This window comes from Anolis sagrei, chromosome 2 (assembly GCF_037176765.1).
Source record: "Anolis sagrei isolate rAnoSag1 chromosome 2, rAnoSag1.mat, whole genome shotgun sequence".
NCBI classification, from domain to species: domain Eukaryota; kingdom Metazoa; phylum Chordata; class Lepidosauria; order Squamata; family Dactyloidae; genus Anolis; species Anolis sagrei.
In genome coordinates, this window is record NC_090022.1 from 157,158,323 (window position 1) to 157,172,436 (window position 14,114).

The following is a 14,114-nucleotide window of genomic DNA, read 5'->3' on the forward strand; positions in this document are numbered from 1 at the left end:
CAATTAACCAATCCTTTAGTTTTAATGTCCTTTCAACTTTTTTCTAAACCTTTGATTTATGATTAGTTCTAATATAGCTAATACAAGACAAATAAGAACTGTTGAAGGCTTTCATGTTCGGAATCACTGAGTTGCTGTGAGTTTTCCAGGCTGAATGGCCATGTTCCAGAAGCATTCTCTCCTGACGTTTTGCTCACATCTGTGGCAGGTATCCTCTGAGGATGCCTGCCACAGATGTGGGCATAACGTCAGGAGAATGCATCTGGAACATGGCCATACAGCCCAGAAAACTCACAGCAACCCAAATAAGAACTATTCTATTTCGTCTCAACTGTAATATTAAATGCTAATATGGATGCTCCTTGTTTAAGAAATGTAGTTTCCAAGCTGACAATTTACTAGGTAATTGTTTAAAATGGAGGATAAGATTCATTTGTTGACTCGAAGCCAGCAAATGGAAACATAATAAAATCACAACAATTATAGAAATATCTTATTTCCATTACTGACCAGTTTATCTTCACTATCCTTTTCCTGTTTTTCCTAACGCAGTAGGATTGATCAATAGATAGCTAGCTATTCTCCAGTGGCAACTGTTCAAGTGAGAGAAGAGTAATTCTCATCTGCTAATCTCAATATTATATTTAATATAAGTTTAAGTTTAAGTTTATCTTTAAGTTTATCTTTATCTAAAATGTCAACATGTTAAGCTACAGAAAAAAAGAATATTCTTATCATTCAAACACATGTATTTGTTAACAAGAGAACATGAAGAGTGGAGACAAATATATTGTTTTACTTGTATAACAGATGTATATATGGTTTTGGAACTGAAAATGTCTATAAGCAGGTGCCTAATGGATATTTAAGAAATCAGAGCAGAAATAGCAAATGTCACCATTTTTTATGTTATTATAGATTCAAAGAACAATATAGTTATGGGACAAATTGTCATCCAATCACTGTTGACAACACTTCCTGTTGTCTCATGCCCGTACTTAACTATGAGTTGTTTGTAACTCGGAGACTGCCTGAATTTAGAAAGCAAAGTCGATTTCCATCAGAAGACAAACACTTTTCATTTATACTTGCCTCTGGCTTTTAACATATGAGAATAACGTATTATATCTTAATATTTATTCAATATTTATTTAAGTGTACATTGTGTTTTAAGACATTGAATAATTGCCTGTAAAGCTGCCTTGAGTCCCCTCTGGGGTGAGAAAGGCGGGGTAGAAATGTCATAAATAAATACATTAATTATCATATGGCAGAAGAAGATTTTAATGGATTGTGTTTATTGTATTGTTGAAGGCTTTCATGGCCGGAATCACTCAGTTCTTGTGGGTTTTTTCGGGCTATATGGCCATGTTCTAGAGGCATTTCTCCTGACGTTTCGCCTGCATCTATGGCAGGCATCCTCAGAGGTGAGGTCAGACCTCACCTCTGAGGATGCCTGCTATAGATGCAGGCGAAACGTCAGGAGAAATGCCTCTAGAACATGGCCATATAGCCCGAAAAAACCCACAAGAACTGATTGTGTTTATCTTTTCAAATTCTGTTTTAATTGTGTTTCTAACTATGTTAACTTTTGGTTCCAGTAGGGTTAATACATTTCAGTAGACTTAAAGGTGTTGTTTAATTGTTTTTAAACATTTATATTAACAGTCACCTTGGATCCTGCTCTGGGAGGAAGATGGGAATATGAATGAAATTAAAAATATGTTAAAGATCCACTGCTTCTATTTCAACATTGCTCAGCCACATGACTTAGGGAAATTAAATAGCAGAGCAAAGACTTTAGACTGATCTTAATTTTTTTTAAAAAAAAACTTTAAAACAGAAGTCTCTTGTATGGTTTTGATGGATGTGTAGATTGCTCCTCTGTTTCTGGCAACAGAAAAAATTAATTTAACCTGACAATTAAAAGCTTGTATGTCTTTGCAGCTACAGGGGCAACTCACGGGTGGCAGCTCTGCTTCTTTAAACCGTTCATGAGAATCAGCTCTAAAATATTACACCTATTAAACAGGATGTATCATTAGCACACCCTGCCCCTGGCTGAATGTGGCTGAAATAACCCATTTTGTATGTTGTACTCCCTTGTTTTATTACATTGGTCGCTCCCTTTCACAGTAGTTAGATTCAATATCTGTTCTATGATCGCCAGCCCTAATAACCTTCTTGATTATTTCCAAGCCAGTCCTGTGAAAGGTCGTTAAGTAAAGACAGATTTAATGTTTACTGTAGCAAATCGTTGTAAAGAAAATGCTGAGTGCCACACTATTACACCTAGTGGAAGTTAAAAATGTATCTTCTCTGTCATCCATTGTGCAGTAAATTATTTACATTAAACAATTTACTAGTTGAAACAGAAATAGCGTTTGCCCATAAAAACTTCAGCTCCGCTAGAAAGATTAGAAGGGTTTTCCTACCTGCATAAATATCTTGGATTTGGAAGGTCTTTGACCATGAAACACTCGCCGCCATTTACACAGAAACCTTTCTTATTCACATCACATCTTGTGAGATGACTTGTCCCCGTGGTAGATGTAGAAGTGGCTGGAAGACACAAAGGGGGTAGACAGGGAGGTATGTCAGTATGGTTGTGCTGTTATGAAGCAGCACCAATATAAACATGTCAGCACTCACAATATAAAAATGTCAGCACTCAGCATAAAAATATTTACCATATTGATTACAAAGACATTAAAATGAATATTTTGGCTATAATAATTTGTCCATATGTTTTATTGATTAGCTGATTGAGCATATCAAAACACTTGACAAACACATTTAACACATACACATACAGCTTGCAACTCACAGTACAACATAAATTAAAATAAACAAGCAGTTAACAAGGGATTGAGTTTCCGATCCAGTTCAAATATCTGCATTACCCTTACATTTTACCCCAATCGACTCCAAATACACAGTTCTCAGCTGAGTTGCTTTATATAGAAAAATGGCCATTTTGTATGTTATTTTAGCATTCTGGCTGGCCAATAAAAATGTAGTTTTAATCCAAGGATCTCACTGTGTCTTTTGTATAATGTATGACCCAAGGTATTGGTTTCTATCTTTCTTATACTGTACAAGTTACAACTAAACAGTACATGTGCGATTTCTTCTACCTCTGTCACTCCACAGATACAAAATCATTCATTATATGGAATTTGGTTAGGTCTTCCATGTTTGACCATTGTATCCAGCTGTTCAAATCTAGTTCTGGTAAATACCCTCCTGAGGTGTTTGGGCATTTCTGTCTTTACATCTTGGGCTGTTTGAAAAGTATGTTTAAAACAAACTAGCCATTTCAATGAGCTGGCTTTACTGAAGGTAGCAATTTATCCAGGGTTCATTGTGCAACAATTTTGGGATTTAGTTCTTCTAGGAGATTTGTATATAGAATTGGAAGTCTACAACTCCTAATGTGTTTTCTCAATTGAACTAGCCAAGAGGTCTGATGTTGAGTTTTTGTTTGCTCCAACAGGCGCAGTTTTGGTAGTCTGTCATTTGCCATGGCATTCAATTTTACCTAGTAGTTGTATGCCCTAATTATGGATAAACCATCAACTGTATATACTCCCAGTTCTGCTCTTACTGTGGCAGCTGGGGCCCTTTTGTGCAGTGATTGAGATTGTTCTAATAATGGTACCTGGTTTAGGCCCCAAACTTCAGCTCTGTATAATAGCATGGGGTAACCTTAGCCTTATATACTTTAAGAAGTGGGTCTAAAGATCCTGGTTGGCTATGATTTGTTAATTTAGGCAGTAGATTTGCATGTACTCCCACTCTGACTGAGCTCCTTTGATGATGTGGGAGACAGAAACATGTCTCAGAAAAAAACGACTTCTAGGTGCATAAACTTGCTCTATTAGTTCACCGACCAGAAGCCATCTGTGTCTTTTATGCCATTTGCCAATTACCATTATTTTTTACTTTGATTTTAATAATTAGGGAGGTGTTGTGACAATAAGAATTAAATCTTCTCAGTAGTTTACTTAGCCCTGCTTGCGAATATGACAATAAAATCATGTCATCAGCATATAACAAGATGTTACAAGTGTGTTTAGGCATATGTACCTCTGGGTCCTTCAAATGTTCAGGTAGATCATTTAAATTTAAGCTAAATAACAGTGGTGCTAATCTACCCCTTTATATGTTTCTACACTGTTTGTCATAGCTCCTTGCATCCCAAATTGCATTTTCAGGTAGGTGTTTGTGTAAAGTGCTTTGACAAGTGCCAGCAGTCTGGGTTCTATATTGAGATCAGTTAATTTTCTCCATAACGTCTCTCTATTTAGAGTATCAAATGCTGTACTAAGGTCTATACAGGCAGCATACAGTTGTTTCCTCTGCTGACATATTTTGCAATTATATGATTTAAAACAAAGGAATTGTCAGTGGTTGATCTATACTGCCTGAAGCCAGCATGTTCTTCAACAAGGATACATTTTTCTTTTTCCCAGCACTCAGATCTGTACAGTAGATATCTGGTATATATTTTGGCCATGCTATCAATTAAACCAATCGGCCTATAAGTACCAGGATCTTTTTTGTTCCCTTTTATATGCCCATTGATTGCAATATTCTATCTACATCTATTATGCACATTCCAACAATGTCAAACTTGTCTTCAATGCGGAAGAAGTAAAAATGGCCTATGGTCAACTAAAATAGGTCTCTCAGACATAATAGGTTATCTTCAGGTAGAAAAAGTAAGAAAAGTAGGCAGTTTTTAACAGTAAAAGGAGCACATGGGTGAGCATTAGTGAACTAAAAGGTATGGAGGCTATTTCATGAAAGGGCAATCAATTGTTCCTCTTTCAATTTGCTGTTATTGTAGTTTTTACTGTCAGGGATAAGAAGCACAATTTATAAAAATTTCTTCTTTAGATGCCAGAATAACTCAGGGCACATCTAAACTGATAACTTAAGGCAGCTTGAGAATGCAGCATTTACACAACGCACACCATGAATGCATATTGCGGCTCACTTTAAGCCCTTTAAACCAGGATAAGCAAAATTTGAAGATACTCTGAAACAGAGTCCTTAATGTACATTAGTGCAGTAGTATAAACCACATGGCACAGAGGAAGCGACTCTGCAGAACGTAAATCTCTTTGTGAACATTAAAATAGCATAAAGAAACAAAAACCATCCAAGATAGCAAGTCAAATTGAAAACCAGACCTAAAGACAGTGAGAACCCAAAGACGCCTTGGATGAAAAAAAGATATTTGAATCATAGTGAAAACAGCAACAAATAATGATGTTAAGATTCATACATATGCACATAAAATTTTAAAACAAATGAAGACAATCAGGGAAGTTACAAGCACAGTATCTGCAAAAATATGCGCTATAGTAACAATCCTCCATAATCTAGAATTTTCTAAGATTTTTGGACTAGAAGCCCACAGTGTCTGTTAAAAAAATGTTGGAGATGTAATATTGTTAATGTTTTCTTAACATGTTTGTTTTCCAGCTGTAGCTACATTTTGGGCAAAAGGAATCACATGAGGAAATTGGGCTTTGGAAAGTTCTTGATATTTAGGTATATGCATGCTCTTTTGAATTTATTTGCCCGTTTTGTTGAAAATCAACAAATAGTTAAGAGATATGGATTTTACATGCTGTTTTGATAGTTGGAATATTGATACTTGGTTACTGGGAAAATTTGTTTTGTACTTATGATCCAATGCTTACAACAGTTGAATGAATGATGTATAGTTGAAATTTACAAATGGACTTACATTTGGCTTTTTTAGGAACTCATGACTAAAATGTTTATTTTTCTACTTTTTTTATTTGTGTTGTTGGATAACTTTGAATAATTTCCAACTTATCACAGAGCTTTCTTGGCAAGAAGTTTGCAACTGCCTTTCTCTTAAATACAACTGGCCCTCCACACTTGTGGGTTTGACTTTTGCGGATTCGATTGTTCATGGATTTGATTAAAATGTTCTCTCTAGGAATCTTTTTGGAGAGAAGGCCTTTTTAGTCATTGTTGGTCATTTTTTATTTTTAAAGTGTATTTTAAAATAACACAAAACTGTTTGAAAAAAGAATGTACTGTTAAAATAGCTTTTAAAACAATGAGTTGCATTATTTAAAAAATAGCTACTGTACAGTATCAAATAATTAGTTAAAACACAATGTAAACAGTTTTGCATATACAATATTCCCTCACTTATCGCGGGTGTTACATTCCAGGACCACCCACGAAAAGTGAAAATCCACGAAGTAGGGACGCTATATATGTATATCAAGTTCCGAGGGTGAGGCAGAAGCGAGGAGAGATTTAAAGGCACCACACACCTTTTTTTGTGCTAGTTATCTCTACTTTGCTTTGCAATCTCTCTTGATTGGCTGCCTCTCTCCCGAGGGGAAGGGTGAAACCCCCTTCCACACCCCATTGTTGCCAGGAGCCGGGATTGAAACACCGCTCTGGGCAACGACAACCATTCATAAACTGGGAGGCAAAAACCAATGAAACAGCGAGTCTGTGAATAGCAAACCGCAAAGTAGAGAGGGAACACTGTACACTCTTAATCATGTTACCCTTAGCAAGATCTCTCTTATCCATGAGGATAGGGAAATGTTGCTTTAAGTGCTAATCCCATGGGAAAGACCAGGTGCCTCTCCATGTGGATGGGCCACTTAGATGTCCTCCCAGACACACAACAAAGTGTTCCCCTGGGTCTGGAGAATGTCTAAATAGTACAAACCACATTGATAAAAAAACAGGTAACAGGAAGGCTGATTTTCTTGACAATCCCAAGGTCCCATGTTGTTTTCTGCCGTCAAGTTATTTTCAAATTATGGCAATCCTAACACGGGAATTTCTTGGCAAGATTTGTTCCAAGGGGAGTTGCATTTGCCTTCCTTTGAAGCTGAAAGAGTAACTTGCCCAAGGTCACCAAGTGTGCCTACATGGCTGAACAAGGACTCAAACACTGGTTTCCCACTGCCTTAATCCAGTGCACAAACTACTACACCACAGTGGTCCCTACCACTTCTCCGTTTTGTATGGCTCTCATATTGCTGCTGAATGACTTTAAGCACTTGTCTAAGCTCTAGTAGATGGATCTTGCCTGACTCCCTCTCCTTTCAAAGAAATCTACATTTTGCTCCATCATGTATTATGAATGCATTTATAGCACTCTGGTGTGGAAAATAATTCTATGCCTCCCTGTTTTCATTTCTTAAGCATACACATATTAATCTACAGGCTATGTTAAGGGGTTTAAGCATGTCAAAATATTATTTTTATTGCATAAACCATTTTAAAGTCACATTTACATTTCCATCTCCCACCCCTTCCACTTTAACCCTCTAAAAAGCCCTTCCTCCTCACGTTACTCTGGAGACACCCTGCAGTTTTGAAAGTGAATGCCTTAATTTGAAAAGAAAGCAATATTGTCTGCTTGAGCTCCTGCAGACAAAGCTTATTACTGCCACAAAGGCTAATGGAATGCTTTAAATTGAATTACAAGGATGGTTGTAGAAGAATCAAGCCTAAAGCCATCTATAATTGCTGGGGCTATCTTGCTTTGCACTTTTTCTCCTATTCAGCTGGGAGATCAAAACTGATCACCTTGGAGTCTCTGAGCAACAATTAGCTCTCAGCTGATACAAACTGTGGGCAAAATCTAGACAAATGGTTTCATTGCTAATTCCTCTCTGGGAATGGAAATACAAGCCAGGGACATGTGTTTTATTTACTTCCCCTGTTACAACACATTCACCAAGGAGTTCACAAAGCAAATATGTCAGTATGGAGTTTATTGCACAAAGCTACTATTCCACAGTATTTGCACAATCACAGATAGCCATATGCCTTGGTTGATCACCCTCACTATTGCATCTCTCGACATTCATGCAACTGCGCTGATTCACTCATTTTGGTCGCATGACCACATCTATGCTTAGCATTAGAACTCTGCTCTCCTGCAGAACCCTACCTTCTGGCACCACTTCACTGTTACCTTGGCAGCCACCTCTCCACCAAAGTCAACATTGACACCGAAATACAACATCGCCTGAGCTCTGCGAGTGCAGCATTTTCCTGAATGAAGCAGAGAGTGTTTGAGGACCGGGACATCCGTAGGGATACCAAGGTGCTTGTCTATAAAGCTATTGTGCTCCCAACCCTGCTATATTCCTGCGAAACGTGGACTGTCTACAGACGTCACATGCAACTCCTGGAACGATTCCATCAGCGCTGCCTCCGGAAAATCCTGCAAATCTCTTGGGAAGACAAGCGGACAAACGTCAGCGTGCTGGAAGAAGCAAAGACCACCAGCATTGAAGTGATGGTCCTCTGCCATCAACTCCGCTGGGCTGGCCACATTGTCCAGATGTCTGACCACCATCTCCAAAGCAGTTGCTCTACTCTGAACTTAAGAACGGAAAATGGAAAGTTGGTGGGCAGGAAAAGAGATTTAAAGATGGCCTCAAAGCCAACTTTAAAATCTCTGGCATAGACACTGAGAACTGGGAAGCTCTGGCCCTTGAGCGCTCCAGCTGGAGGTCAGCTGTGACCATCAGTGCTGTAGAATTCAAAGAGGCACGAGTGGAGGGTGAAAGAGAGAAACGTGCCAGGAGAAAGACGCATCAAGCCAACCCCGACCAGGACTGCCTTCCATCTGGAAATAAATGCCTTCATTGTGGGAGAAGATGCGGGTCAAGAATAGGGCTCCACAGCCACCTACGAATCCACAAGGAAACCTATCATGGAAGACCATCTTACTCGTCCAACAAGGGATTGCCTAAGTAAAGTAAGTTATTACATGGGGTAAGTGATGGGAATGTGGCACGATTTGTTGTGATTGATGGTTTTTCTCACCAATAAAACATTGTGGGGAGGCGGGAGACTGGCAACGGGATGCACATGGTTTCATCTGATGGTAAGCACCACTAAAGATGATGGTCCTGTTTCAATGCTAGTTTGCCACCTTTGTATGATAAAAATATTATATTATTTTTGAAAAAAAATCAAAATAGAATATGATAACCCCCTGCTCCAATATTTAGCCTACATCATTTTCTAATAGCATTATTTGTTTTTAAAGTAGGTATCAGTTGAGCATTTCTGAGGAGACTGTTTAAAGCTAGGGTGCCACAACGAAAAAGGCTCATTCCTGAGTGGCTGCTCTACTTCAAGGAAGTACACAGGAGAAAGATTCCAAAAGAGATCTTAAAGTTCTAGTAGATATATATCACAGAAAAATAATGTAATAACAGTAATAGTAATGCAAGGGGCATAGCTATAGGGTGATGAGCAAAATGAAGGCTTCTCCAAATTAAAAAAATTGGACTTCCTATAAAATTTTCCTCTCGAGTTATCAATAGCAATAATAATATAAAGAATAAGAATTCATCTTCCTGCCGGAGCTAGGACCCATGCAGCTCACAAAAGTTAAAACAGATATACATATGGAGATAAAAACACAGGAACGCCCCGAGTTGCAAACATCCAATTTATAAATGACTCATAGTTAAGAATGGGGGTGTATTTATCGTGTCAGGAGCAAACTAAACAGTTGTATTGCATTTTTAACAAACAAACAAACTCCAACGTTTGCAAGCTTGGTAATTGATTAAATGTCCTTTGACCAGTAGCTGGCCACTTGGAGTGCCTCTGGTGTTACTATAAGAAGGTCCTCCATTGTGTATGTGGCAAGGTTCAGGTTGCATTGCAGCAGGTGGTCTGTACTTTGCTATTCCCCACACTCGCATGTCGTGGATTCCATTCTGTAGCCCCATTTCTTACGAATGGGGGTGAGACAACAGGAACTGAGAGAAATCCATCCCTAGGAAGGGAAACTCACTCCTGGAAGAGTATTATTATGGGGGAAAAATGTCTGGACTGAAGCTTTATCACCAATCCCTTGTTTCCATAACAAGCAGATTTTTTCAAAATCCAATTATCACATGGACAGGAAGTGAATGAAATATTCTGAACAGGGGCACAAATAGCAAAACAAACACCACGGGGTGTTAGCCTTTCCCTGTGCTATTCGAAGCTAATATGAATACACACACACACACACACACACACACACATATACGTAGTTACACTTTATAAAAGGACATGTTCCAACTTACATAGAAATTCAACTTAAGAATGAACCTACAGAACCATTTTGTTCATAACTTGGGAATTGCCTGTACAATCTTTTTACAAGTCTCATTAAACTGTCTATAGAATTAAAAGCTATTTAAGACATATCAATTAAAAACAAGGAAACTTCATACAGTAGAATGACCAGCTCCCCAAAGCCTTTCACTTACTGGTGGAAGGATGAGAAAGAGGGACCCAGTCTAGCCTCACTTTGGAGAGTTTTTCTGAATCTAGGAGCATCCATTGAAAAGGTCCTGTCCTGCATTCCCATTATTTATTTATTTATTTATTTACGAAATTTATATGCCGCCCTTCTCACCCCGAAGGAGACTCAGAGCGGCTTACAAGATATATATACATACAATATATTATATTATTAGCATAGCATAATATCAGTATTATATATTATTAAATTGTACTATACAATTATATTGTAATATTATTAGTAATATTACATGTAATCTAAAATATGTAATTATAATATTGTATTATTATTATTATTATTATTATTATTATTATCGGAGCCCCCGGTGGTGCAGTAGGTCAAACCACTGAGCTGCTGAGCTTGTTGGCCAAAAGGTCGCAGGTTCGAATCCAGAGGGTGGCCTGAGCACCCGCTGTCAGCCCCAGCTTCTGCCAACCTAGCAGTTCGAAAACATGCAAATATGAGTTGATCAAAAGGTACCGTTCCAGTGGGAAGGCAACGGCGCTCTGTTTAGTCATGCTGGCCACATTACCTTGGAGGTGTCTAAGGACAACACCAGTTCTTCAGCTTAGAAATGGAGATGAGCACCGACCCCCAGAGTTGGACACAACTGGACTTAATGTCAGGGGAAAACCTTTACCTTTCCCATTATTGTTATATTGTATTACATTATAATATAAATATTATTTGTATATACATTATCTGTGCTTGGGAGAGTTGCGGGACTGAGAGAAGTTCGTGATCAAGGTGTCTCTCCTGCCAGGTAAGTATTTTTAATGTACCAAACATACCAAGTTTGTATGAAAATGTGACTATTTTCTGTGCTGGTCAATGACCGAAATAAATGATTTGATTTTATTTGAGTTGAGATAAGTTCTTCTCCAAAAGACATTTAAACCTGGGCAGGTTCACATGGGAGAATATATTTCAGACAGCCTGGATCCAAGCTACATAGAGTTTTAGGGGTCATCACCAGCACTTTGAATTGTGCCTAGAAACAGAAATGTATCTGGTGGAGGTGTTGTAATGAGGAAGTCATGTGCTTCTTGTAACAAGCCCTCAACACCATCTGGCTACAGCTCTTTGGGCCAGCTGATGTTTCTGAACATTCAAAGGCAGCCGCACGTAGCGCATGTAATCCAAATGGGAAACATATGTCACCATAGCCAGATCAGGCATCTCTAGGAACGGGCACAGCTGGTGCACTTGCATTAACATAAATCAGCACTAGGCGATTACCTAGTTGTCATCAGACGTAATCCTTTGACAGACAGGTGTTACATATTCCTGCCTTTTCCCCTCTTCATGTAGGATCGATGTTTTTTCTTAAAAAGCTCATACCAGAATTCTTTCTGCATGCTTGAAAGGGCGATACAGAGTTAGAGCCATAATCTCATGGCAATGGGTCAGGTCATCCCAAAATGCTTTTATTTACTGCCAGCAATATGTTTACCACATTAAGAAGGGAAATTATTCAGGCCTGACACTACCCAAGGACACAAGGAGGCTCTCTCTCTCTCTCCCTCTGCTCCCCACCTTTCTCTACCATGGGAGAATTCAAAGACATAGCCATGTTAGTCTGGAATGTCAATGTGAATGGGATCTTGCAGCACTTTAGAGACAGAGAGAAAGAAGTTGGTAGCATAAGCTTTTGTAAATTAAGACCGTACCAAAAGAAGCAGACTTTAGAGCAGTTCTACATCGACACCACAATCCATCTTGGAAATGGTTCAAATGGAACTGGTTTCACTGCAGGGTGATTAGACTGACAGGTTTAGAATTGGTCTGAAGCCAGGAATGTGATTACTTTAAACACAAAAAATGGTCTCAAGCCATTTTCCAGCCCTCCCCCATTTCCCAAAGAGATGCGCATCAGTGTACCTGAAGCTTATGGGGAGAATAATAAAGGGAAAGTAATAGGAGTGGAATTAATCAATTGCCCCTCCCAGGTGGCCAGATAGCTCCCTGCTGCCCAACCATACCCTTGGGACATATTTAGCAGCCCCTGTTTGGGATCTTTTACTACACTATCGCAGGGGTAGGAGCCCCTGGCACAGTGGGTTAAAGTGCTGAGCTGCTGAGCTTGTTGACCGAAAGGTCACAGGTTCGATTCCGGGGAGCAGCATGAGCTTCCACTGTCAGCTCCAGCTTCTGCCAACCTAGCAGTTCGAAAACATGCAAATGTGAATAAATCAATAGGTACTGCTCCGGTAGGAAGGTAACGGTGCTCCATGCAGTCATGCCAGCCACATGACCTTGGAGGTGTCTACAGACAATGCCGGCTCTTCGGCTTAGAAATGGAGATGATAATAATAATAATAATTATTATTATTTATTTATACCCCACTATCATCTCCCAAGGGACTCGGTGCGGCTTACATGAGGCCGAGCCCACAATACATCAATACAAGCAATAACAACCACAATACAAAGCAAAATACAAATACTAATACGAAGCAATTAAAATAAATCTCATACGCAAATAGCATAAACATTGAACAATAGCACAAAACACATTTAAAATCTATGACTGGGCCAAATGGAATTAAAGTTAAAAAATAATGCTAGGCATGAACAAGATAGAGGAGATGGGGCACTGGTGGAAACGTACAAGAAGTCCTAAATCAGTATAAAGTGCTTTTAGAGGACATAATGCTAAGGGTTCATTATTCTGGGAAAGCACACTGGAACAACCCATGTTTTCAAGCTCCTCCTAAAGACTGCCAGAGTTGGGGCATGCCTGATGTCCTTAGGAAGTGAGTTCCAGAGTCGAGGGGCCGCCACCGAAAATACCCTCTCTCTCGTCCCCACCAATTACGCTTGCGATACACCACACCCCAGAGTCAGACATGACTGGACTTAATGTCAGGAGACAACCTTTACCTTTACCTTATAGCAGGGGTGGGTTTCTATAATATGCTCCACACAAACCCATTTCATCCTGGAACTGGGAAATGCAGGGATCAATTGTAGTACATTTCTTTTGGCTGAACTTAGATTTTCCTGGGACTTTTAAAAAAGCACAAGTATCACCCTTGTGATTTTTTTTTAAAAAAGTGATCTAATTTTATTTTTTAGCAATTAATGGACATGATATAATTTTCATCAACGGATAAATTTCCAGGTATTGTATTGCCTATGTAGGTTACTTCCCATCATAGCGAAAGAAACTGGGCTCATTTTATAGGGACTTGTGTGTACTTTATTTTAAAAGAGATGTTTGCCTTTAAAGTGCAGCATATTGTAGTATATTGTCAAAGGCTTTCATGGCTGGAATTACTAGGTGGTTGTAGGTTTTTCAGGCTATATGGTGTCAGGAGAGAATGCTTCTAGAACATGGCCATATAGCCCAAAAAACCTACAACAACCCATATTGTAGTGATTTGAGTGATGGACTATGACTCCACAGAACCTGGTTTGAAACCCCGCTCATGGAAATCAACTGGGTGACCTCAGATATTTCACAATCTCTGAACTTCAGAGAGAGAAAAGGAAAACCCTGTCTGAACAAATCTTGCCAAGAAAACTCCATGATAGCTTCACTTTAGGGCTGCCATAAACTGGAAATGATTTGAAGCCACACAACCATAGCAACAACAGCTTTATGGTGCTGCATGAGAAGATTGTGGCTACGTCTTGGAAAACTCATAACAATTTTCATGCATGAGATTCAATTTTTTATTAATTATCCTGAACATTTGGAAAAGACAACAATGCTAGAAAAAATTGAAGGCTGTGTAAAAAGAAGACCACATTAGCGATAAACAGCTTCAAT

The 14,114-nt window shown here is 38.9% G+C and overlaps 1 protein-coding gene across 9 annotated transcripts in view; it reads right to left on the minus strand.

The window, feature by feature from the left end:
* The window catches only part of NRG1 (neuregulin 1), a 668,239-nt gene that overhangs the window by 40,579 nt on the left and 613,546 nt on the right, over nucleotides 1-14,114 (minus strand). For all 9 annotated transcript variants that reach the window (XM_060763670.2, XM_060763669.2, XM_060763666.2 and 6 more), the window contains one exon: nucleotides 2,436-2,562. In XM_060763670.2, the coding sequence (XP_060619653.2) occupies nucleotides 2,436-2,562 (127 nt within the window). The remainder of the gene's footprint in view (nucleotides 1-2,435; nucleotides 2,563-14,114) is intronic.